At 36.3% G+C, this 23,823-nt stretch overlaps 1 protein-coding gene across 2 annotated transcripts in view; it reads left to right on the top strand.

Moving 5' to 3' along the window:
- Positions 1–23,823, top strand: part of PRKCE (protein kinase C epsilon) — a 293,855-nt gene that overhangs the window by 189,303 nt on the left and 80,729 nt on the right. For both annotated transcript variants that reach the window (XM_037405769.1, XM_037405770.1), the window contains 4 exons: positions 293–435; positions 1,606–1,702; positions 3,368–3,582; positions 4,833–5,006. In XM_037405769.1, coding sequence (XP_037261666.1) covers positions 293–435; positions 1,606–1,702; positions 3,368–3,582; positions 4,833–5,006 — 629 coding nt within the window. The remainder of the gene's footprint in view (positions 1–292; positions 436–1,605; positions 1,703–3,367; positions 3,583–4,832; positions 5,007–23,823) is intronic.

Below are 23,823 nucleotides of genomic sequence, written 5' to 3'. Positions count from 1 at the left end.
TCTAATTCAATTTCTTTGTAATATATATAGGATCATTACCTATTTTCATTGTTCTGTGTCTGTTCTGGGTACTGTGTAAAAACATTGTTCTGCATTACCATAGCAGAAGAATGATAACCAGGCTAATAATTTTATATTAGCATTGAAGTGTCACTGCAAATCCAGCTAAGTATTTTTCTACTGACATTACTTCTATTTGAAAAAGTTATTCATAGGTCCAATAAGGTCTGATTTAGTAAGGCAAATGCATGCCAAGGTAGTATTTAATTTACTCTGTTACTTTATCTTTCAGTTTGCAAGATGAATGTACATCGACGCTGTGAAACAAATGTGGCACCAAACTGTGGAGTGGATGCTAGAGGCATAGCTAAAGTTCTTGCAGATCTTGGAGTCACTCCAGATAAGATCACTAATAGTGGGCAGAGGAGGAAAAAGGTAATTTTACTATGTAGTATCACATTAAAAAATGAGATAAGTATGGCTGTATTGTGACTTCACTAGTTGGGGTTCAATCCCACTTTTTTTTTTTTTACGTCAGTACAGAATTTTTTTAAGTCAGTACAGAGCTAAGACTTTGGCTTTTATTTATAAGTGCAAACGATCTATTCTGAATTTTGATCTGAAATTTATTTTAAACTGGTACAATTTTGCAAACCTGGAGTCTGTATAGATTCTGGAAGGATTTCCCCTTCTTAATTTTGAGGAAGGAGATTTGACAGACAGACAGTGTCTGACACAAGAGTTCATGAAAACATAAATGGCTCAGAATTGGCATCTGATAATTGATTGTTTGAGACACAGCACTGTTCCGTAACATTATAAATGCTGATAAATGAGCAATGTGCTGATTCTTATGAAGAGGAGCTATTTGCCAGGTGATGGCTCCAGTTATTACAGGAAGAATTAGGCTGTTCTAGAAATAAAAAGCATAGGTCACCCCAAGTATATCCAAAGTTGATGGAGTTATTCTGGATTGATAATACGTATCCTGGATCAGAATTTGGACACACTTTCTATCGCTATTTTTGTGGCTGGAATAACAGACCCGGTGCTCTCACTTATAGAAATAGGCAATTTTTCCCATCATTTCTTGGAACATTGACACTTGGGTCTGTTCATTTTCCTGATTATTACACACTTGGATCCCATGTACACTGTTTTAAAATGTTACAGAAACATGGAAAAAATCTGTGACTTCTGGGAAAAGATGTTGTTGTGTTGTTACTGCAACAACAGTTACTGTAACTGTTGTTACTTTAGTTTGCAGTGCTTGCTGATACTTGTAGTTGAATGTATTTATTGGATAGATTTCTACACAGACTTGTGATGGCTATGCAAAACTTTCCCACTCTCTGAGTATGCTTATTACATTTATTTAAATTTAGGAACCTATTTTTCTTTAAATTGCTGGTTCTGTCTCTGTTTATATTGTGCTCTCCATTTGATGTGATGCCATCTACTGTATGGTTGAGGTCCTGCCAGTGAGAATCAGTAGAACATTTTTCCTTTCCTTTGTACTTCTATGAGTGAACTACTGTTAAATTAAATTTCCTCTTGGCACCGGGGGATCTCATAGCTAAGTACCCCTTTTGGAATTGTTCTTAGCTAATTGCAGGTGCAGAGACTCAACAACCAGTTCCTGGAAGTGCATCATCAGAAGAAGATAGGTCAAAGTCAGCACCAACTTCTCCATGTGATCAAGGTCAGACATCTCTTTTTATTTCCTAATTGATATATATTGCCATATATTTGCCTTCTGTATGAGGAGTAAAAAAGCTATGAGCTCCAGCTCATCGTAGAACCAAATTAATCAAGTAGTTAACACCAGAAAAAGAAGCATTTCAAATTACAAACTGCAAAAAATTTTTTCAAAGGCCACCTTCTTATTTAAATAAAGTGACTTTACTTATAAAAGTAAAATTAAGTGACTTTTAAAGGGAAAATTTTAGAACACTCATCTCGAAATACTAAGTTTACTAGTTGAGTCCTTGCCTAACCAAATACTTTTATGTAAGAAGGTTATGTATTCTAAGAGTGAGAACATTTTAAATAGTACACAGAACTTGAGAGAGCCTTTAGTTACCTGAAAATCCACTCTGTTAATAAGTTTTTTAGATAAAATTGCCTCCTTGCAATTCCACAATGAACATTTGTGATAATAAAAACTTACATCCAGTTAGGTGTGCTGTGTGGTCTCTAGAGGCTTGTAAAACCACGTTTCCTTTCAGTGATATTTTTATTTAGGTTTTTTTGGTGCATAGATTTGGAGACAAATATTTCAGTCTTCACTGATATAACATAATTTCATTGAGCTAAACAGCCTGATTGACAGAATGTCAATGTCAGCAGCACTTCTTGAATCTGATCTGATTGTTCTTAAAAATCAAAAGTATTTGAGGTATCTTATGTACCATCACGTGTGTAAACTGATGATGAAAAATCTTTACACCAGGGCACAGGAAGACACTTTTTTGTCAAATTATTTGAAAATTATTTACAGTTGAGAAATTTCTCAGCCTTATTTTTAGGGAAGACACGTCCAAAGCTCCATGGTAGTAAGTACTGTAAAACTCTTGAGTTGAGAACTTTTTAAAATTTGTCAACCTTTTTGTTTCACAGACAGTATTTTGGTTAATGATTCTTAAAGTATCTGATGTTTTACTTAGAATAAGAACAAAGAATTTGTCTAAATTTTCTCTTAACTTTCACTTTCATAGCTGTCAGGTAAAGTTGCTTCCAAGGCCAGCAGGCAGAAGTATTATGCAAGAGCTTGAGGCAGACCCCAGTACCGTTAGTCACCAAGACTCCCTGTATTTAACACTGAGAAACTTTCAAAACCATTTAGCAGATCTACACAGTTGCTGCTTGAAGCAGCTAGGAAGTAGCCAAATACGTTATTGGTAGGCGTCTGATAATAGCTGGAGCCGAGTAGGATGCTCCATCCATGTTGACTTCAATGAGTGGGACACCCAACTATACTTTGAACTTTTGAAGTCACAACTCTAAAATACTTAAGCAGGAAGATGACTAAGGGCTGCAGGAAGATAGGGATATTCAGAACAAAGCACTTTTCTGTGGCAGAGGAACACCCAAAATCACTAAACGAACTATTTGGCTACTATTCTGACTTACCTTTCAAGTTTTGGATATGTCATTCTCTTAGGTTCATTTTAAAAGGCTTGTTAGAGGAGGGTTTGGGTTGATTACTGTAAGGTGGAGAAGCAGTTTGCTAAATATGTATTCTTAACCACAGAATGCTCTACACTGTATTCGAGGATGATGAAATGTCCCTTTCCAAACTGATACAGACTAACACGGGCTATTTTTCTGATGCTTGGCTAAACACTTTTTTCTCACATTTCCACAGAAATCAAAGAGCTGGAAAACAACATTAGGAAAGCATTATCATTTGACAATCGGGGAGAAGAACACCGAGCAACCGCTACAACATCAACAGACAACCAGCTTAACAAAACTGGGGAGAATGGTGAAAATGGGGAGCTCAAACAAGCTGAGACCAAGCGAATAGGCCTTGAAGAATTCAACTTCATCAAAGTATTAGGGAAAGGCAGCTTTGGCAAGGTGGGTAGCTTGCTTCTCTCCCCCCCGCTTCACTGTGCAGGCTTTTTTTGACTGTATTGCTTTGAAAGTATTCATAGTGATATTCAGAAAGTGCATCCACCCTAGGGTTTCCTTTTACCCATTGGGTAAAAGCAGCTTTTGTCCTACAGATCAGGAATATCAGCCTCCTGATCAGCTGGCATTTTCTTTGCCTTAGCTCACTTCGTTAACTAGGGTCAAGCCTTTTGAAACAAAATGTTAATGTTTCACTGTTTTAGGATATTGGTAATGAAGACGTACAGTTACATACATATTGTTCAACAATTAGTTGTGGTCAAGCAGGAGAAAATATCCCGGGAATAATGCTGTGGAGTCCTGAGTACATTCCGGTTTTAGATAATACCCAGTTCAAGTTTACTTACTTCACAGAACAGTTTGTGTGCTTGTTTTGCCTCGGTGGGTGTGTTCAGTGCTGAAGGAAGCATTTCCACTCAGATACTATGACTGCAAGAGGCTTGGACAGCTGACTGAAATACGGTGTATGTGGCAAAGGTGTAACTCGCCAGGTATCTTCCCACAGTAGGGAATTGATGAGGGTGGAAGGGACATTGCTTTATTTACAGGGCTTACAGTGCTGTGCAGTCAAAGAGCAGGACTGAAATGTGAGTGTTTCACAAGTACACTCTTCCTTCCTTGGTATACGGGAACTGCAGATGCAGGGGAACAGGGCTGAAGCACTTCTTTTGTCTCCCTGTTTTCTAATCCTTTCTCTGAAGATTACCTTGGCTCCAAGCCAGAACTGACCTTAAACAGAGTATAGGACTTGAACCTTAAACAATAGTAGTAGTTAAAATCGACAACATTAAACCAGTTCAAATGGTACGTGGGATTGTATACTAAGTTCATCACACGCTAATCTCACTACCAAAAGTGGGAGATAAAAGTGGGATAAATTTCTGTTCTATGTCAACTTCCTTCCTTAGTGTTTGACATCTCATTCATTAGTAGGTACTCATTAGGATATTTGAATGACAGGATAAAAACTTTTTATCTTCTGCATTCTTAACTAACAAACAAAGTAGATACCATCTGTTTCAAATTTAAAGAATACTAGAGGTATATATTTTTTAAATTACATTGGTTTTAATTTTATAAACGTGCAGCTTAATTCAGGCATGTATGTAACTGTCTTATTCTGTGCAAACTCACGTGCAACCACGCATTGATGGTATTTGTTGTTTGTGTGTAAACAGAGTTTTTGTTTGTTTTAGGTAATGTTAGCTGAGCTGAAAGGAAAAGATGAAGTATATGCAGTGAAAGTCTTGAAGAAAGATGTCATACTTCAAGATGATGATGTAGACTGTACAATGACAGAAAAAAGAATTCTGGCATTAGCACGGAAACATCCATACCTAACACAACTTTACTGCTGCTTCCAGACAAAGGTAAGCTACGTGAACCTTTTACCAGTTTCTGCCCAAGGAACAATATTCACCATTTCCAGAATAAAACAGTCATGTGAAAAGTACAGCAATATTTTGAAAATATTTCTGAGACATTTTTGGCGTTTCAGCAGGACTGAACAGGAGCACTGGCTACTGTTAAATAGTATAAATGCTATTACCTTGTAAGTACCAGGAGATGGCAGTAAATGAGTTAAAAAAATAAAAAACCCCAACACATACATAAACCACAAAAAAACCCCTACTAAGGTGCCATTTTCTGGGCTTCTTTGGTACATTAATAGGTGTATCATTTGTTGAATTAAGTACAAATATTTTTAACATGCAGTATTCAGTGCAAAAAATCTAAAATTATCTGGTCAGAAATAAGATTCTGGTAGAACACTCACCTTTTCAGTTTTCTTGTGTTGCATAATATACAACATATTCAAAAAATAAAGGAAATAGGTATACTGCTTATCAAATAAGTTCCTACAGTGCTAATGCCACCCATGTACTTGAGGACCTGGGAGAAGGAAAGGATGAGAAAGCTGATAATGAGAGCCTGTTCCCATGGCATGTTACTTGTTTGTAATTTATTGTATAGAATTACACTTCATAGCATGTTTTGGATTTGCTGCTTAAATGTAAGTGAATATTTGGGTGGTGTAGCTGACTCCATAGGATTTCTGAATCCCGTCAAAGTGCTTGAAACCTGCTGTGTTCACAGAATATTTCTGGGTTTTATTTTAGTCTCTTTATTTCTCTTGACATTTAGCTGAGTGGACTGTTTCTTACCTGATTGTCCAAAAAGCTTTATGGACAAAAAAAACCCCAAAACACAAGGTGAATCTGCCTTGCAGATAGAATACCAAACATATAATTTTATTTACAGTAGCATCCTTTATTTTTGAAGTGCCTGATAAAATGTTTTCGAAGCACTAAGGTTTGAATTTTTGACTGTTGAACTAAGTATTCCATTCATTTCAACAGGATGAGGTTTTGACCTGTAGGAAATAAGTTTAGACGTTAATATATATGTATGAAAGCAATGTATATAGATTGAAAAGCAATCAGCCTTTTTCAAATTTCTGTGTTTTGTGGTGGTTTCTTTCAGTAAGACACTACGTTTGAGTATGTGAGTCAATTTAAGGGAAAGGTTTCAAGATTAAATGAATAAATTAGCATTTTGAGTAAAATTAAAGGTTACTAATGGTGTATATGAGTGTATGTAAGTGTAAATACCTACATATTCATGTATTATAACCAAAACTATAAATGGCCGAAATGAGCTATTGCAATAATTATGTGTGTAGAATTAGAGAAAAGCTCTGACTAAAACATCTTCCAGCAAAGTTGACAAGAAAGATAGATAGGGTAGCGGGAAAACTGTAGGAAAATGGCTAGTAGGATCAAGATTATAGTGTGTTGAAATATGCAAATAATGAATGTTTAATATGTTTATACATTTCTTAAAATAGTGACAATGCATTAATATTTTATATGCTTTGAAGACGACCAGGAAGCTGTGTATAGAATTTGTGTCTACAGGATGTTTCATGTGTTCAGACTTTCATTTCATTTGAATGTGTGTGTGAACATAGTGTTTTAAGGTTTTAATGTATTATTTTAAAGTCTATAACTAGAATTGAGCATATTATTTCAGATGAAGAAAGTGATAAAAAAGATTGTACTGGAGTGAGGGACGAACTCTGTGAAGAGAAGGGAGACATTTAGGATTAAGGCAGACCGCACTCCCTGAGGTGTAAAATGTATATGCAGCCTGATGCGAGTCATGTGGCAGAACATCAGTAAAGATCAGTTTTACATTAAGTGAATTATGACAGAAGGTTCTCCTGCTATTCCTCTAGTTTCCTGAAGATTTCTTTCCTTTTATATTTCTCATCTGTTCTCTTTTGTGTCATGCTTTCTGCCTTCCTCCTTGCTCTCCAAAGCCATTCCTCAGAGTAATTCATCAGAATTCAGAAATTCTTCTTACCATCTTCTCTTTTCCATATTTCTTGGCCAGAGAGAAACTATATGGCTTTGCTTGAACACAGAGGATCTGATAGTTAAGTGATGTATAGTTACAAGTCATAGGCTAGTGACTTATGAAACAACCAAAATACACTTAGTGAAACCCAATCACATTAAAAGTCCACAGCTGAAAAATTGAAGAGATTTTTTGAGTGTGGCCTATGAACAATTTGCAAAGAATTCTTTGTAAAAAGAAAAAACAAAAAAAGAAAAATCCCAAAAAACCCTCAGCTGCTAAAGCTACAAATTATTTATGAATGATAAATGAAAATGTACCAAATAAATTAGTCACTGAATGATTTGCTCAGGTTGAGAGGAAAAACACATAGAAAAACTTGCTCAAACAAACATGGACTGTGGTTAAAATAGCTTTACTGAGACAAAGGCTATTGTACGATAAAAATGTGTTTAACAGGAGTGTGTAGTTACTTACGCTGTGATTGTATGCTGTGCCATGGCTGCAGTGCTTTGCAGAACTGGTCCCTGAAGTGATCATGCTGGAATTAAATTTTACATTTCAAGTAGAGCATATTTGTTGTATACACCCTGACTTAATGGGAAGATTGACTCAGTATGCATTGTCAAAGCATTCAGAGGTTGACTTTATGTAATGACATTACGTGCTTTGTTCCTTTTCCACAAAAATGCGAACATATGAGTTTGACTGTATATATTGCAGTGTTTTCCTTCAGTAATAGGGTGAAGACACTGAAGAAAAGTTGCCTAATATGTTTTTTTACTGTAAGTATGCTTCTGTATTATGTTTTTTACATGGAGCAGACCATTTAGTAAATGATTCTGTTATTATCACAAGTTAAGGGATCATATTTAAAATTATCTTGGAATTCAGAAAGCATGCCAAATAATGGCTAATAACAGCATACCTTATACACTAATGTGTTTTTAGCCCTACAGATCTGAATTTAGCAGTCCCATGTAGCTTCTTCATTTTAAAGGATTATTCTTGGACTGGTATTTGTCATATACCTAGTTAATCCAAAAGCTAACTTTGATCAAACCAGTTTGTTTTAAGCCCATCAAAAAATGACTCACACCCCCAAAAATCAACATTCTGTATTGAAATTATATATATTCAAATATTGTACTTCAGGGGTTTGTTTGCAGTTTTCTGCAGTGACCTGGAAGTTAAGAGAGCTGGGTTCTGTTCCAAAGCTTGGGGTAAAGTGTGCAAAACTGATATATGATGGTTTATTAGCAATATTTGAGGTATGAACTCAGCAACCCAGTCCTACACATTAGAAGGAACAAAAAATTTACAGACAGGACCTCAGCTGATGCATGTTTTTACATGGAAGGAGCTCAGATATTTCAGTATAGCATATCTTATGTCACAGTTGGATAGTATTTTTCAACACCCTATACTATGGCAGCATTTCCCTTCTCGTTTTGCCAGAATATATGGTCAGTGCATCTATCGGTGTATTCAGAGGTTTGAGTTCTGTTTTGCATGTGTCTGTCAGCTGTTATATAAATGAAGAATACTGCGTTCCGTATTTGGTACTCCCATAGCTAAAGTTGCCCAAGGCATAGCACACAACGTACAGCATTTTTGTAATAACTGACCTTTGCTTATCATCCTCTTTGATTTATTTGGGACTTTGTTGTGTCCTTTGTTGAGAAACTGTCAGGTGTTTTTTCAGGACTACTACCGTTTACATCCTTTTTTTTTACTCTTCCTCATATCTTCTCTTTCTCCCCTTCTATGTACTGGTTCCTTACCTGATAGTAATGCTGATGCTGCCCAATTCCACTACCCAGTGTCCTCCTCACTCCAACCTTATACCATGTCTCAGTGATCAACTATGGAACGGTATCAGCATTAAGTTTTATTGATAATGCTTCAGTCAGGTGGCTGGCAAAGAGGATTTAAGTATTTATCTGAATTTAAGTATTAAGTATTTAAGTATTTTCTCTGAAGACCTTCTTGTATTTATGATACTTTTTTCACAGTTGGAAGTTCAGAACTGTGAAAATGAAAGTATTTTTTAATGGCAAGTTGAGATTCTACAAAATAAATTTATTACTAGCTTCACTTTATTCTTCCTGCGCCCCTGTCAACCTTCTTCATAGTACTTAAAATTTTCTAGACCTCTGCCCTGTGAGATGCATATATGTGCATACCTTAAAATTTATAATGAATTATTATAAAAATACTTAAGAAGTAAAATGTTTTAGAAATTATTTAAGACAGTGAAAGCTTTATTACAATAATTAATTATAAATTTAGAAGACTGGGGAGCTCCTGCTTTTAACATCCAGTGTTTGCTTTTTAATCCAATTTACAAAATTAGGTAAATTTGAAAATAATGCTCTCCTGCTCTTTGCAGAGTACTGTTTTTAACAAATTTGCTTTATACACAGACATAGTAGAGAGTACTATTAGTACAGAGTGATGTTCCTATTGAATGATAGAGTTACGTAACTTGTAAAGGACCCTTAGCATTATAACTATTTCTCTTAGAGAAAACAATTAATTAGAAAAGGATAGAGTAAGTCAGAAAGTCATTTACTACAGGTAAATAGTTAAACTTATCCCACCCATAAAACCATTATTTTTTTTCCTTATAATTGTCCGCATGTTAAAAGCAGTGTATCTGTTCATAGCGTAGCTCCTGTGCTAACTTGCAAAAGGCCATTCACATCTGTCCTGTGTTCTGGTGGCGTAAGGCAGGGTTTAGCCACATGACAGTGGCAGAACTGAAGGGGCATGTAGGAATGGGCTGTAGTGACACTATTACAACTATGTCGATGCCTTAACTTATGTTCTACCTAGTGGCTTACTACTGGTTTATCCTAGATTGTGAGTATTGTGGTTCAGATACTATTCCTTTCTCTGTGTTGGCACTGTGTATAGCACACATATAATGCTAGAAGGCTGGCATTTATAAAGCTAAGATTTAGGAGATTTTATTTCCGTTTCAAGCTGTCATGATGTTCCTTTGTGATTTCGGCAAATCTCTGAACCTCTTTCTGCATCAGACCCCGCTGTGAAAACCAAGAGTAGTCAGTCCTTCTGCTTACGACTTGTATTTAAATGTTTCCAAGGAGGGTTTCAAAGTCCAGCAGTACGACAGTATTGTGTACAAGTGTCAGTGGGGAAAATTAGAACGTTGCAAAAGGTGTAAAATGGAGTTACATTCTTAAAGTGACTTGTTTTATTTGTGTAAGAACATACTCAACAGCAAAGGGGAAAAGAATTGTATGCTTATGATAGTCATGTTTTCTAAGTTAATTTAAGAAGAATCATTGTAGTATATGACCAAAACTGTCTTTGGTAATGTAAAAGCAAGTCTTATTTTTCTTATGTGTGTTTGTAAAAAAGTAAATGTCTTCTGCAATAATAGCTCAGAGGAGCGTCATTTATGATATACGGTGCAAATTAACCTAACTGACTGGCCACTGTTGCATTCATCTGGGACTAATCAGAGCCTATAATCCATTTTATCTGGTATTCTTGTACTTTCGTTGCTAAGCAGCTAAAGCCATTATGCAGATATTGCTATATGGGTGTAATCAGTTTAACACAAGTTTGCATTGCCTTTTGTTACTGATTAGTGTCAAATTAGAACTTTTTAGAGCCCAATTCTGATCGTTATTATCCCTGCTTCAGTGGATTTGTACGTGTGAGACAAAAGACTAAATTAGCCCCTGTATTTTTAGCTACTTTAGTGCTAAAATATTTTAATACAATTTAAATATAAAATTATTGACAAAAGTTTCTTAATGGTACATGTTAACTATGGTAAAAAATAGAATAAAATGGTAGGTAAGCATAGAGCATTGTTATTTCTACTGCTTTATTATGGTACTTTTTAATATACAATTATGCACAGCTATGTTCAAACTTAATTTTAATCTTTGTAAACTGTATTATTATATATACATATACACAGAATTTGTGCAATAGTAGCTATTTTTTAATTCCCACCAAGTTTGTACAGGCAGTTCATATCATAAGAAATTAAAGTGAACTGATACTGACTCATTCTTTGGAATATTTCCTGAAACACTAGAAGTTAGAGTGGTATATGATCATGCTTCGAATATCATACAGTCAAGAAATCATGTAAATAAATGAAATGTTGGCAGAATAGGGTTTTTCAGACATTTAAGTACTGCGTGTGTTAAATTTAGATTTCCTGTTGACTGCTACACAGTATGAATGTATTGACCGCCATCACTGTATTGTCTAAAAGTAGACACAGTGGTCAAGAATAGTTGGAACGGTGAAGCTGATGATTAAATACTGTAATCATTGTCTCACACACACACAAGCCCCTGTTTCCAGCACGATGACCCGGTTTTGGGAAACTTGCTATTATGCTGCTCAGTTATTGCTAGCTGCTCTTGAAGGATTATTAAAGCCTGGTTAGCTCACTGAAGATTCATTGTTCACATTAGTCCTTTTAGTGTTAAACTTCAAGTCAGGCTATCAGTGCAGCCAGGCTCATCAAGGGCCTGTAGGAGAAATTACTCCTCCAGCATCAATCAGAAGCATCTAAATGCTTCTCTTTCAGACAGGAAAGACTTTTATTTTGTGATGTTGCACCCAAACTGAACGGGACTCTTTCACACCCTCTCAAAGCTAGGGCTTGTTTCTCGTTTGCATGTATACAAGTGAGTGCTGCAGCTGCAGCTCCTTGGATTGCTTTGCTGTAACCAACTGAGGCCTCAACAACCCCTGGAATAGTCCCGGGTCTGCATCTGTGGCCAGAATTCACTGCAACTGCCGTCATGAAATAGGTGAGGGCAAGCTGGAGTTTGTACTGATTTTATTTACCTTGGTCCTCATGTCTGCATGTTAGGGTTTTAGCATTAACTATGCCAGTAGTTCACTGTGTTAGAAACATCTTAGTGTAGCCAAGCGTGAAGTTCAAGATTTTAATCCTGATGTGATCCTGTGCAGACAGGAGGTTTTTAGGACAACGGGTAGAGCTAAGGGCCTTTTAGGCACAGTTTTCATATCTCTTGGACAGTGTAGCTGGAACTATATATTGCACACTTTTCCCCTTGGGAAAAATGTGTTTCTCCAGTTGAGGCATGTTTGAGGGGAGGAGTTTTCAGACTATCTACCAGATGCTTTGCCAGTAACTTTCCTGGCAAGTCTGTCTGGCTTGAACACTGTGCTTTAGCAGAGATCAGAGACAGGAATATTGTCATCCAAACAGGGCAAAGGGGGTAGCAGATTTTGAACAGTAGACCCATTGCTTACTGGGTCCACAGAATCTCTGTATAAACTTTCCACCATGGCTGTGTTAACATCGTGCTGGTTGGTTCCTCATTTGCCATTCTTAATGTTACAGCTCCTGTGAGAAGGGCATACTGTTCCTCCTCCAGCAGGATAATTGAACAGTACTGCTTTAAATGAAATCCTACACATTGAGGCTGGATTGTGGCTTGTAGTTTAATTTAGTTTTGGGAGAGAGGAGTGGGAAGGATAAGGGTAATCCGCCTTGTGGCAGCAGCCGCTTGGAAGAAATGTGCCTGAATCATTTGTAGCAGGATCTGCCACCCTGCAGCCATGTGCTGTGACCCTTCTTTCTGTCCTTCCTCTGCACCTAGGTCTCAAGACCATCCTCAGACCTGCTGTAGGACAGAAGACACTTGAGTATGTGACCTATGTGAATCCAATGGTCCTTTTTCCTAGCATCCTTTATGCTTTTTCTTGTATTTTACAGCTACAAAGCTTTATTCACAATTTGCCTCTAATGGGTTTATAAAAATGAGTTTGTAAAAATAAAATGTATATTTTAAATAAGTGGAAATGTAACGCTCACATGGATAGCTATAAGGATGCCTCATTTATGCTAGATAACAGTTTTAAAAGCTATTTAAAGGAAGCCTGTTCTGCCCAAGTGATTGTGGGAAAACATTTGATACTGTTTGTTAGGTGTTGCACTTTCTTAGAGTAAACAACCAATGCACCCGAAAGGAAGAGTCAGGAAAAAGGAAACTGCATGTAAAATTTGATTCTTCTGCAACTTCTTTTCTAAATGCAGGAAATTATTCTCTTTGGAATTCATTTGGGCACTTTAATACAACTTTTTTTTTGGGGGGGGGCAATAGGTAACAACTGTAAGCTTAGTAAATGATAATTGTACATGAGAGAACTTGACTATGGGAAAGAAGTGGAATTTACAAAACATTTGGTTTTGCATCTGTAGTAAAATCTTCATTGCCTTTTTTAACACATGCGCAGAGTAATTTTAGTTTTGGCAAAACATGTCTTCTGTACCATACAACATGTGAGAGATGGGCGAAACTTGAGTAGGGTATAACTTAAATTACACTTTATCTCTTCTCAAAACCATGCCATCAGATTGTTTTTACAGTGTTGAGGTGTGTGTGAGAAGGTTTAAGGGAATCCAGTTTATGCCACTTGTAGGTGAGTACTTTTAGCAGAAATACACACACTTTTTTTGAGGGCAGCAGAGTTTACTCTTGCTTAATCACTGTGGGCTAAGAGTAGTGATGCCCAGCCTATAGTCTCATGCCTGTGTGTGGGGAAGCATGTAGAGAGCTTCTTTGTGTTCCCACGTAAGGTGAGCCCAAGGCCATTCGGTAAGCTGAGAAATATTCAGTGCATTGTTTTATCCCCTTTAAAAAGATGACGAGGCAGGTGATCTATAATGTCAACTTAGCAGTTAGGAAAAGTGACTCCTTGGAGGAGGTTGAGTGGTGTATCACTTGTGAGCCTGTGAGTCCGCAGTGTCTCTACACTAGGGCTGAAATGCTGTGTAAAGTGTGTATACAGCTTCCACTAATAGGGAGAAACAGTAAATGTAGATCCATAAAACATACACAGGTAAACTGTATCTAATCATTAATGCTTTCTCTTCTCTTCTAGTAAACTGATCAGTCATTAAAAAGTAATTGTTCAGAACTAAGGAAACCTGAATAATGAAGACTCCTTCCAAGTCCTGGCTGTGCTTATTAATACAGTAGCTCATAGGACTGCAGAGAGTGTTTAGCAATTGGGAGATCATGACAGTGGATGTTAGATTTTGGACTTTTCTATTTCATCTTACAGCAAATGGCAATGAACTACTGTGAAACCCTTTCTTTTTCTATTCTGCACTTTCCATGTCTAAAAATGTGTGTAGTGACCTTAAATGAGACGGAAGAGAGGGAAAGGGCTGTGAGTTTTAGTTAATACTCCTTTTCATAGTAAGTAGCTTCTGATTATTACTGAAGCATTAATTGTTTATAATCTGGTCTCAAAATCTATTCACTAGCGTGTCTATTATATTATAAAACTAGTATAAACCAGTGTTTTAATTTATTTCCCAGAAGGGAAATCCTTCACTTAATTTGCTCAGTCTTTCTCTTCCTACACAGTGCAGCATAAAGATTTCACTTTTCCTGCATTGGGTGTACTAATCCATCTTTTCCTGCATCACAGTGTATTTAACGAGACTGTAAGTCTCTTTCCCATGCACAGGGACTCTGTGTGTGTAAGGTTAGCTTTGTTGTGATCAGATCACTAAGTCTGCTAAGGATTAAAGAGGTTTTATCAGAATGGTATGACTTTTAAAAATAATAGTCATCCAATGACACTACATTAAATAATTTAGATAATAGCAGTAGTGATGCTGGAAAAAAATCTGTCCACTTTTAAAGGTATTACATTATAAGGGAACTGAGCGCTCATGGAAGACACTCTGAAGGTTAACTTGCAGACTTAACTACTTCAGCTTGTATTGTTCCATACACAATTAGTAGTAAGTCTGCGTATTTCCATAGACTAATTTTTAAGTTACGACCTAGAGAAGCCACCCCATTTTATCCTTAATACATCTGAGAAGGACCCAGTTATAATTCTTCCTTTCAGAGTACGTATACCTTGCCAAGTACAAAGGAAGGAAAATTGTTCTTTAGGTACTTAACTTTCCATTCAGCCAACAGAAAGATGAAAAGGATCCATTTCATAAGTTTCTATAAATAAGTTTTTCCAAGAAGCTTTGCAGAATCACACAAGATGAGTAAATTCAAATACTCTAATTGGCAAATGGTTTCTTGAAAAGTCTGTGGTGATACTTATTTTCTCTTTTTTATCTTCAGAAACCCAATATTAAAATAATCATGCAAAATTCTGCTCCTTAAAACTGCTTCCTGAGTTGTAGAAAAAACTACCCTGAAGATGAAACACACTATTTTCTTCTGTGCTGCTTTACTCATTTCAGAGGGTTTGGATGGCTTAAATGATGGCAGAATTTTGGACAGTGTTTCCTGTTGTCTGACTAATTTATATTTGTGAATTGCCAGGGTTTTCAGCTGCGTGAAGCATACGCTTTGCCAAAAATTAATCATGTTCTGGAAACAGGGAAGTATGGAAAATAAAGTAGATACAATTAATGCTTTTAAAGGTCAGTGTTGCATTTATAGAACTACAGAAATCCAGACAGTGAAGAGAGGTGTATGAATAATGACTTTCAATAGGTACTGAAAAAGCCTGGCTCAGGTAACTCATGTTTATCATATAGCACAAAAATGTCAGTGTATGGTGCTTACACAGGTCAATGGATATTTATGAAGAACTTCATTTTCAGGAAGGGTTATGAAAACATCTTGAACAGAGAATGTTATATGTAGATTAAGGATTTTACATAGGTTTATCAGGTTTCATTCATTCTGTGTGCTCATGTAATTTTTCTCTTGAGATGTGAATTTTTAACCTCTTGCTAGATTCCTTTCATGCTGTTTTGGGAAGCTGATTTGTATAAAGGGACAAAGAAAAGGCAAAACGAGGCTCTGGTCTCATGAAGGACTGCAGAAGACATACTAATGTAAGAACAGCCAATGGTTTGTTTGGCCCAGTATCCTGTCTAGCAGTGCGAAAGCAGAGCCCAGGAATAATGTAGGTACAGGGTAAAGCTTATCATGACGTTTTTCCAGAGTACTATCACAGTATCAGGAGATTGAAGAGTTGGGCATTTCCTGAGCCAAAGATGGTTTTGCATGTAATGAGGTGGCATCTTTGCACATAATATATTTTGTGGGAAGTGTTAAAAGTGAGAAACTATTTAGAAATATAAATGTTGGAGAACATTGTGCTTTGTTCTACAGCCTGGAGTGCAGAAATCCTTTTAATACCACATCTGCAAACAGACAACCCTATAATGCAGCATAAATATTTATACTGTTTCTTTTTAACAATATTTCTGAAAGTGTCTATGCCATTAAAGATCTCCAAACTGTTGTAGCTGCTGTATTTCTCTTATCTTCTACAGTTGTAGAATAAGATATCTGATCATCTGAAAATAGCAACTAAACATACTGAGGTTTCTCAGATAGAAAAAAAAAAACCAGGATTCCCTACAGGTGTTTTGATATGCATTTCCATAATGTATTGTCATGCATACAGCAGAGATAAAAAACAAAATTGCATGCTGTAATATAGGCATATTTGATAAGAACAGTTCTCAAGTTACGTGCTCCATCACTGAGAGCTAAGGTACTGAAAGAAAGAGATAAGTGTTACAGTATCTTGTGCTTTCCCATCAGGAATGTAAGCAATGAACCACAGCTGGCAATGTCATGCCAGAGCCAAAAGGGCATCATGCATAATGCATTAGACTGAATTAAGAAGCCTGCCAAAGAGTGATGCCATCCTTTTTCTGATTTTCGGTCTGCAGTGTTCTTTTGTTGAATTTCTGAAGCAGAAATGAGATAAATGTTATGTTAAACTTAATTCAGCCACTTCTTAACACATTTATTTGAGCATTTCTTAAAGAAAAGATAAGGTATAAACAACTCTTTCAGAAAGGAGAATAGCTGTGTTGGATATATTGATGAGTATAACCCATGGATTCATTTATGGACCCGTACAGGAGAGTAAGTTCTAAAGGAGAAGTTAATTAGCTTCTTTGGACATCCAAGAAATCTACTTGTATTTTTATACAATCAAAGAGCCAAAATGAAATAAGGTTTGGGCAGGAAAAGGGGCTGTCTTCAGGAGTTTAAAATTCGCTGTAGCCCTGCGATGTATTTAACCCCTGGGAAGTACTCTGTGGTTGCATTCAGATGTGAGAAACTTGGTGGTTGTGCTGCTGCGGTCTCACTCATACAAGCTTGTGCCACATGTTCGCTTTGTGCGTTGCATGTATAAACATCCCCTTCATGCTTGCAGTATTCAAGAACAAGTCCCTTAATGGCAACTGCTGTATTGCAGCAGCATAGGAAAGGAGGCTTGCAGGGCTTTTCTAGCATAATGAGAAATGGGAAGATCATATCTAATGAGATTTCTGGATCAGAAATGTGGGAGTTTTAGATAGGAATCTGAATGTAAAGAGGCTTAAACTCACCAAACCTCTGAACTTTTGGAAATTTGCCATGAATCTGTGGGAAAAGTTAGGGAAGAATTGTTGCTGGGTGATATGCCCGAGGAGATTAACTGCTTTCCACAGTCAGTTCAATGTGGTATTATTATATAAAACACTCAAAGTGGTTCAGATATCCCTTAGGCTAACATGTAATCTCAGCCACATGTGTAACCCAATATCTGAGTATTGTTTCACTCTGCTTTTTAACTGGATTTAGACTGACGATTTGGGTCTAAGAAGCCACAGGCAGCTCCCTAGAACCTAAAATATCACCAAGTTCAGGATTTGGTATGCAATACAGATTTCATTACAATTTGTTAACCATTATCTGATTGCACACTTAACATCGTTCTGCAAGTAGCATTGACAGAAAGGAGTCTTGTTTACTGGCCTTGTCCAGAGAAAAGCAATGTTTTATCCATTAGTAGTATGTTGTTTTTAAAGTTGTTTACATTCTTTGAGGAACTGCGGAAGCTACTGCTTGAAGAGGTTAGAGGACGTTCGAGTTTATGGGTTCTTTTTGAAAATATTCTTGAAGCAAATGCTAAATTACATTATTCAAGTAACAGACAGTGGAGAGAACATTGTGTCTTGGCAAACTGAATTTACTGTGTTATATTTGAATAAAGAAATCTAAACTATGAAAAAAGAGTTCCCAGATCTTATCATGATACAGTGAAGAATTATATATTTCTTTTTGATCCTACCCTCAAGTTTTCCTTGCAAGTTACTACCTTTGTCAAATTACTGCCTTTGTCAAATTACCGATGGTCTCGTAATGATAAACAGACTACAAATAAAATTATTTGAGGGTTACAGTAGAATCCTTAGAAGGTTAAAACCATAATAATCTGTTAATGAAGAATTCTGAGGTTTTTAATTCTTCTTCTTTTTTCTTTTTCTCTGCAAGGGTAGATGTCTGTTAATTTAACAAGTTACAATGTATGATCATTCCTTAAAGCTCTCCTTTGAATTATGTAAATTGTTGTCCCCTAGAAACCTTAGGCTATAAACTTCAAAGGCATCTCATGAAGCCTTGAGGTGAAAGTAGAGGAAAATTTCAAAAAGACCTCTCTCTTGTGGAACTAAGGACATGGGAAATTGTGTCAGTACAACTGAAGTTTGCTTTGAAATACTGGGTTAGCTCGAACACAAAGTGCCGAATGGGAAGCTTCAAATCACTGGTGGTGTACTTATTGAATCACAAAGGCTAGGTCTGTGCAAATTGGTACTGCTGCTCTTTTGTTCCTAATTCCAGAGAACATTTTTAAATGTTTAATATATTTTTTTCTTAGAATGAAATATTGCACTGAGCCAAGGTTACAGCATGTTATATTCCCTGAAAATGTTATAGTCCAGGGATAGTTGTAGAAATGCAACGTGAAACCGCTGCAGCAAATATAAACTCTTGAGTTCAACATTTTGTAGTCTTACAAGGCCAGAAATTTATCCCACTGAAGTTCTTTCTCTCCTAAAATATGAGATTTCTTGGTTAGATACCAGACACTGATTGCATCGTTCTGCTTCACCGGCTTGCCACGTTGGTAAATCAGTTCAGTTCTTGTGGCTTGAACTACGAAAGGTAAAAACTTTGCCCTCTCCTTACCTTGTTTCACATAACACCAGAACTGCTATAAAAGTAAAATAAACACTGGAAGTTACTACCCTTTTTTATTATTTACTTTTAAAATCGTTATATGAAACTTTGATATAATTTCTGAAATATGCAATTCACCAGATGTTGTTTTTAAGACACTGATGACTGTGAACAAGAAGTTGTTCATATATTATGTTCTTCAGTGTGCTGAAAAGCTTTGCTACTTCAGGGACAGAACACTCCACAGCCTGGAGTTTGAAGCCTAAAATAATTGAAATAAGAAAAATAAATACAGTTGTGTTTCTCTAATACACAGTGTAAAATCAGTTAATTTATAATGAAAAGAAAAATAGCTTCTTTTTTGTTTATTTTTTTTTTAATAAGAGCTCAAACTTAAATACATCTACCAGAAGGGAGAGAGGGATAGTATGTGTCAGCAATCAGATACAGGTACTCATTTTTTTTTAGTAATTCAGCAAATACCTATTATGAGTGGTGTTTTAAATTTTTTAGTTGCAATCCTGTGTGCATTGTCTAAAGAGAATTCATTATTCATGCATTATTTAAGGAAAGGCATTTTGCCTTAACTTTGCGTATGTAGTAGTAAAAAAAAAATATCCTGAAAGGAGTTTTCTGTATCTTCTCAAACCATAATGAGGCTTCCATCACTCCACTGACATTTTCATAGCTGGTGCCTGTAATCTCACCAAGACACTGACCGTATCTGCTTATTTTCTTGATATAAAAACCTGTTGAATCTACTTTAAAACTTACTGGTATTAAACAGCAACACAACACAGTATATGGATATTCTTCTTTTTTAGTTACTGCTTATCAAAACCTGTACTTATTTTTTTATGTTTTAAATCTCTCTGTGTTCTTTGTAGTCAGCTTTGTTACTGAGAAAAGGGTACTGAGAACTCTGTTTTTAAAGGCATGTCTTAAAAAACAAAGTTCATGTTCTTACATAATCACTGTTTGCATGGAACAATTATATGAAGCTACAAAAGTTGTACCTGGAGTTGTAATTTGATCTAGAACTCATAAAAGTTATTTTGGTTTTGATTAGGCTCATAATAATGTAAGCAAGATACTGTGTGATGGTACTGTATAGATTTTGGGAATGTTTTATAGCATTTTACTGCTGCAGTCTGTCATCTGATAAGAAAGTTTATGGAACAAATACAGAAAATCAACGCAGTCCATACCTGCCAGCCAGGTATAAGTAATTGAAAACTTCTTCCAGGATAATGCAGAATTTGAGTGGGGTGGGGGCATTGGGTTTTGTTTGTTTGTTATAATAGTGACTACATTAAATTTCATTAAGCTGAAAAAGTGAAATTAACTATTGAGGGGTGAAAAATGCAAAATAAACAGTTTGGATCTGTTTGTACAAAACAAAAACAGTGGTGTTTTGTTCCAGGCCTTTTGAAATTGACCAGTTGTGGTTTCACGATGTGTGCAGTCTGATTTGAGACCATGTTGCTGCTGATGGTGGATGAGGACACCTCGTCCTCTGCTCCCTCTTGCCAGCGCTACTCAGTCTTTCCTTTGCATCTGTTCCAGTGAGCCCTTGAGTGGATGACTTGGATCAGTTTGCTGGTAGGGCTGAAAACTGAAGCAGCAAAAAATAATATGTGTGTCAACAAGCAGCTATAACCTGCCTGACACTCACTGATGCCTGTGAGGCAGCAAGTGAGAAAGAGACCGTTGCTGTCCTCAGTAGCAGTTCGCTGCTGGGACAGGAAACCAGCTGTGAAATCCCATGTAGCCCTGCCTGTCCAGAGAGCAATGGATTTTCTTCAGAAGAGTAATAATAATAAAAAAAATTGAACGGCATTTTTTTCACATTTGTGCTTTGTGACTGTAATCACCTTAAATGTGATCCTGAACTCTTTATTCTCATGATTGCTATTAAGTCGCTCATGAGAATGGAAAACAAGATTTGTGGGTCAGTTTTGATCCTTTTGAAGATAATGGTTATATTCCCACTGACTTCAGAAGGGTCAGAAATATTAGCCTTTTTTTTTTTTTTTTTTCTGTGACCAGAAAGAAGTAAAGAAGTATGTATTGCAGATGAGATGTGTCATTTTGTCTTCTGTTAGAAATTCAACTTTTGGCACTGCAACTATGTGAGCAGCATGTGCAATTGCTATTTTGTTTCTGTTTGTTTATTTATTTATTTATTTTTGTTTGTTGTTCTAGTGTTTATAGTCAATGAAGCCTCAGTAGTAGTTGTTATACATAATTTAATTACACTCTTAAGGTGACATGCCCTAATTTTCTGTGTCCATCTTTGAAAGTAATTATTTCACTTCTGCACAATATTAGATTATGTGGATTAGACAGTATGTTACCTATGCAGTAGCGGACTTAGAATGCTTGATCCCAAATGGAATGTAAAATATCTGAATGTGGATTTTTACCACAGGAAGGAATTGGCTGGTAGATTTCTGTGTATCAAATGCAGCACTTGATTTGCAGAACAGCTAGAAATTGCAGAGCGTTTGTATAATAACGTACACTTGTGCTGGCATTCTCCAGACACAGCAATCTTTCAGGAACTTGCTTGTCCTTGTGTATTCTCCTTTCTTCAGGCAATTTTGTCTGAACTTTCTCAAATATCCCCTGTGACTGCCTGGCGCAGGACCGCGAGCTCTCTAGGCAGGACCAGCCCCACTCCTTGACCGCTGCTCTGCTTAGCATCACTGCCAAGTGTATGGCTGCTGGTTTGAAGTCTGCAATCTTGACATCCTGTGTTTGAACAAGACCTGGCTCAGTTAGATAGATACAAGTCTTAACCTGCTGGCTACACTTAGCTTGTGCCTTACCAACTGTTACAGGAGTTTGTGGGATGAAATGGATAAAATAGGGAAGTTGAATAGACAAAATGACGAGAAAGGTATGCACAAGTGAGTTTTGATTGTGTGTTGTGAGGTGTTTTCTCCTATGTCTTGAAACCAGTTGACTGAGTATTTCTGCACACTTTTGGCTGCTTTTTGAAACTGTTTCTCTTTCCTGTTCTAAATCGGAAAAGAGGATGCAGGAACAGTATGTTTCAGGAGACAGAAACAGGTTAGTCTGTCACTGTTTTTCTGGCCAAACCACGTCTATAAAGCATTCGCAGGAATATGTTTGTATACTCATGCACTCAAAGCACATACGCTTTTTCTAGAATGTATTACTATCCTGGTTGTTCAGTGTTCATGTGCAGGTTAGTTATTTTCATAACCATTTCTTTATTGTGTCTGCTATGATTCTAAAACTTCTAGAGATGCTTAAAGAAGTTCGCCTTTTTATTTTTTTCTTACTGTCCAAAAGATCTTGGCTTTATTCTTGAGTTGACCTGAATTTTTTGTATACATCTTTATGATGAAAATGACATTCACTTTACAGATGAAAGCTAGATCTGCTTCAGTGATTTTAAACATGGGTTCTACTTAAATTCATTGATTTGTACTAACAGAAGATTTGTAAAATATTTTTTTACATTGTTATGTGACTCAATACTAGAGAAACAGTTCAAATCTCACATAAAAATGCTTTGGACTGCAAAAAAATACATTGAAACTCATTGGCACTAGGAAGAAAAATGCTCAGTATTGGAGGCTTGTGACTGATGATGCATGGAAATACCTGGTGGTTATTGTCTAGCAAGAGGAGGGTCACAACAGATGCCCATATGATTAATTTTCTGTGTTACAGCACAGTCACATTTTTAATGCAGAGGGAAATTTTCTGTGTGAAGAGTAATACATAGGAGTATATTATATTGGTAAGCTGTTCATATCTGTCTTTCAACAGAAAGACTCTTTTTGCTGTAAATAAACACTGTACGTGCTGGAGGCTAGGTGATTTCATTTTTCTTCCAGTTTTCAAACCACAGTGTCTTTCAGCTTTCTATTTCCAACTCTTCAGTATGCTGAATATGCTGAAGTAAATACTAAGCTCTGTCCTAAGGCAACTTTCAAGATCTATGAAACTATGGATTCACCTGGATTCAGAGGTAGATTAGCTCCTGTGTATATCCAAGTTATCTGTGTTAGGAGTTCTTGAAATTTTTTTTCTCTAAGGATTCCTGTAAATTTCTACAATCTACAACTAGGTATGTCTTTTCGTGTAATTACTTTCAATCTGGATACAGCACAGACATTTTAAGTCAAGCTTGGTACTAGCAAATTTTTGGGTTGGATTTTTTGTCTTCCTCCCCTTAACGTATGCACCAGGACTCTCGTTGACCTCCATTAAAGGTGTTTGTTAAGTGCAAAATTTTATGTCCGGGATGTTAAACTGTGTGTGGTTTAAAGAAAAAAAAAATCTAGGTTTGCACTTTTAATGACCCAAACTTTCATTCATCATAGATTTCTGCACTTAATCTGTTCTAGGATCTCTGCCATAATCTTATCGCTTTAATTATAATCCCAAAAAATGCAAAAAATGTTATATAACTCTTTCTGAACTTGTTTGGGCTTCTTATAGACATGCTTCTGTTGCAGAAAAAAACATTATGCAGTCCAACAGTGGCACAGGGAAAAGTCATGCAAGCAACAATTAGGGTCTGACTTCCTAAAAAGAAACTTCTAGATATATAGCGTTGAAAAGAAATACACCTTGAAACATTAGACATTAAATCCCAAAGAAAAGTTTCATTATAGTTCTCTGAGAAATGTAGACTTCCAAAGACTGGAGTTGAGTAAATTTGAATTTGTCAAATTGAAGTTACTGCAAACTTCCAGGGTTTTCTTATGAAATCAGGTTCTAAAAGATTAAAAATGTGTGCCATAAAATTACTAGAATCATCTTGTGTCTGTAAATTAGAAAACTGCTGTTTTCTTGGTTTCAT

This window comes from Falco rusticolus, chromosome 12 (assembly GCF_015220075.1).
Source record: "Falco rusticolus isolate bFalRus1 chromosome 12, bFalRus1.pri, whole genome shotgun sequence".
In the NCBI taxonomy this organism is placed as follows: domain Eukaryota; kingdom Metazoa; phylum Chordata; class Aves; order Falconiformes; family Falconidae; genus Falco; species Falco rusticolus.
The sequence above is the reverse complement of the archived record's forward strand: the minus strand, read 5'-3'. Positions and strand labels throughout refer to the sequence as shown.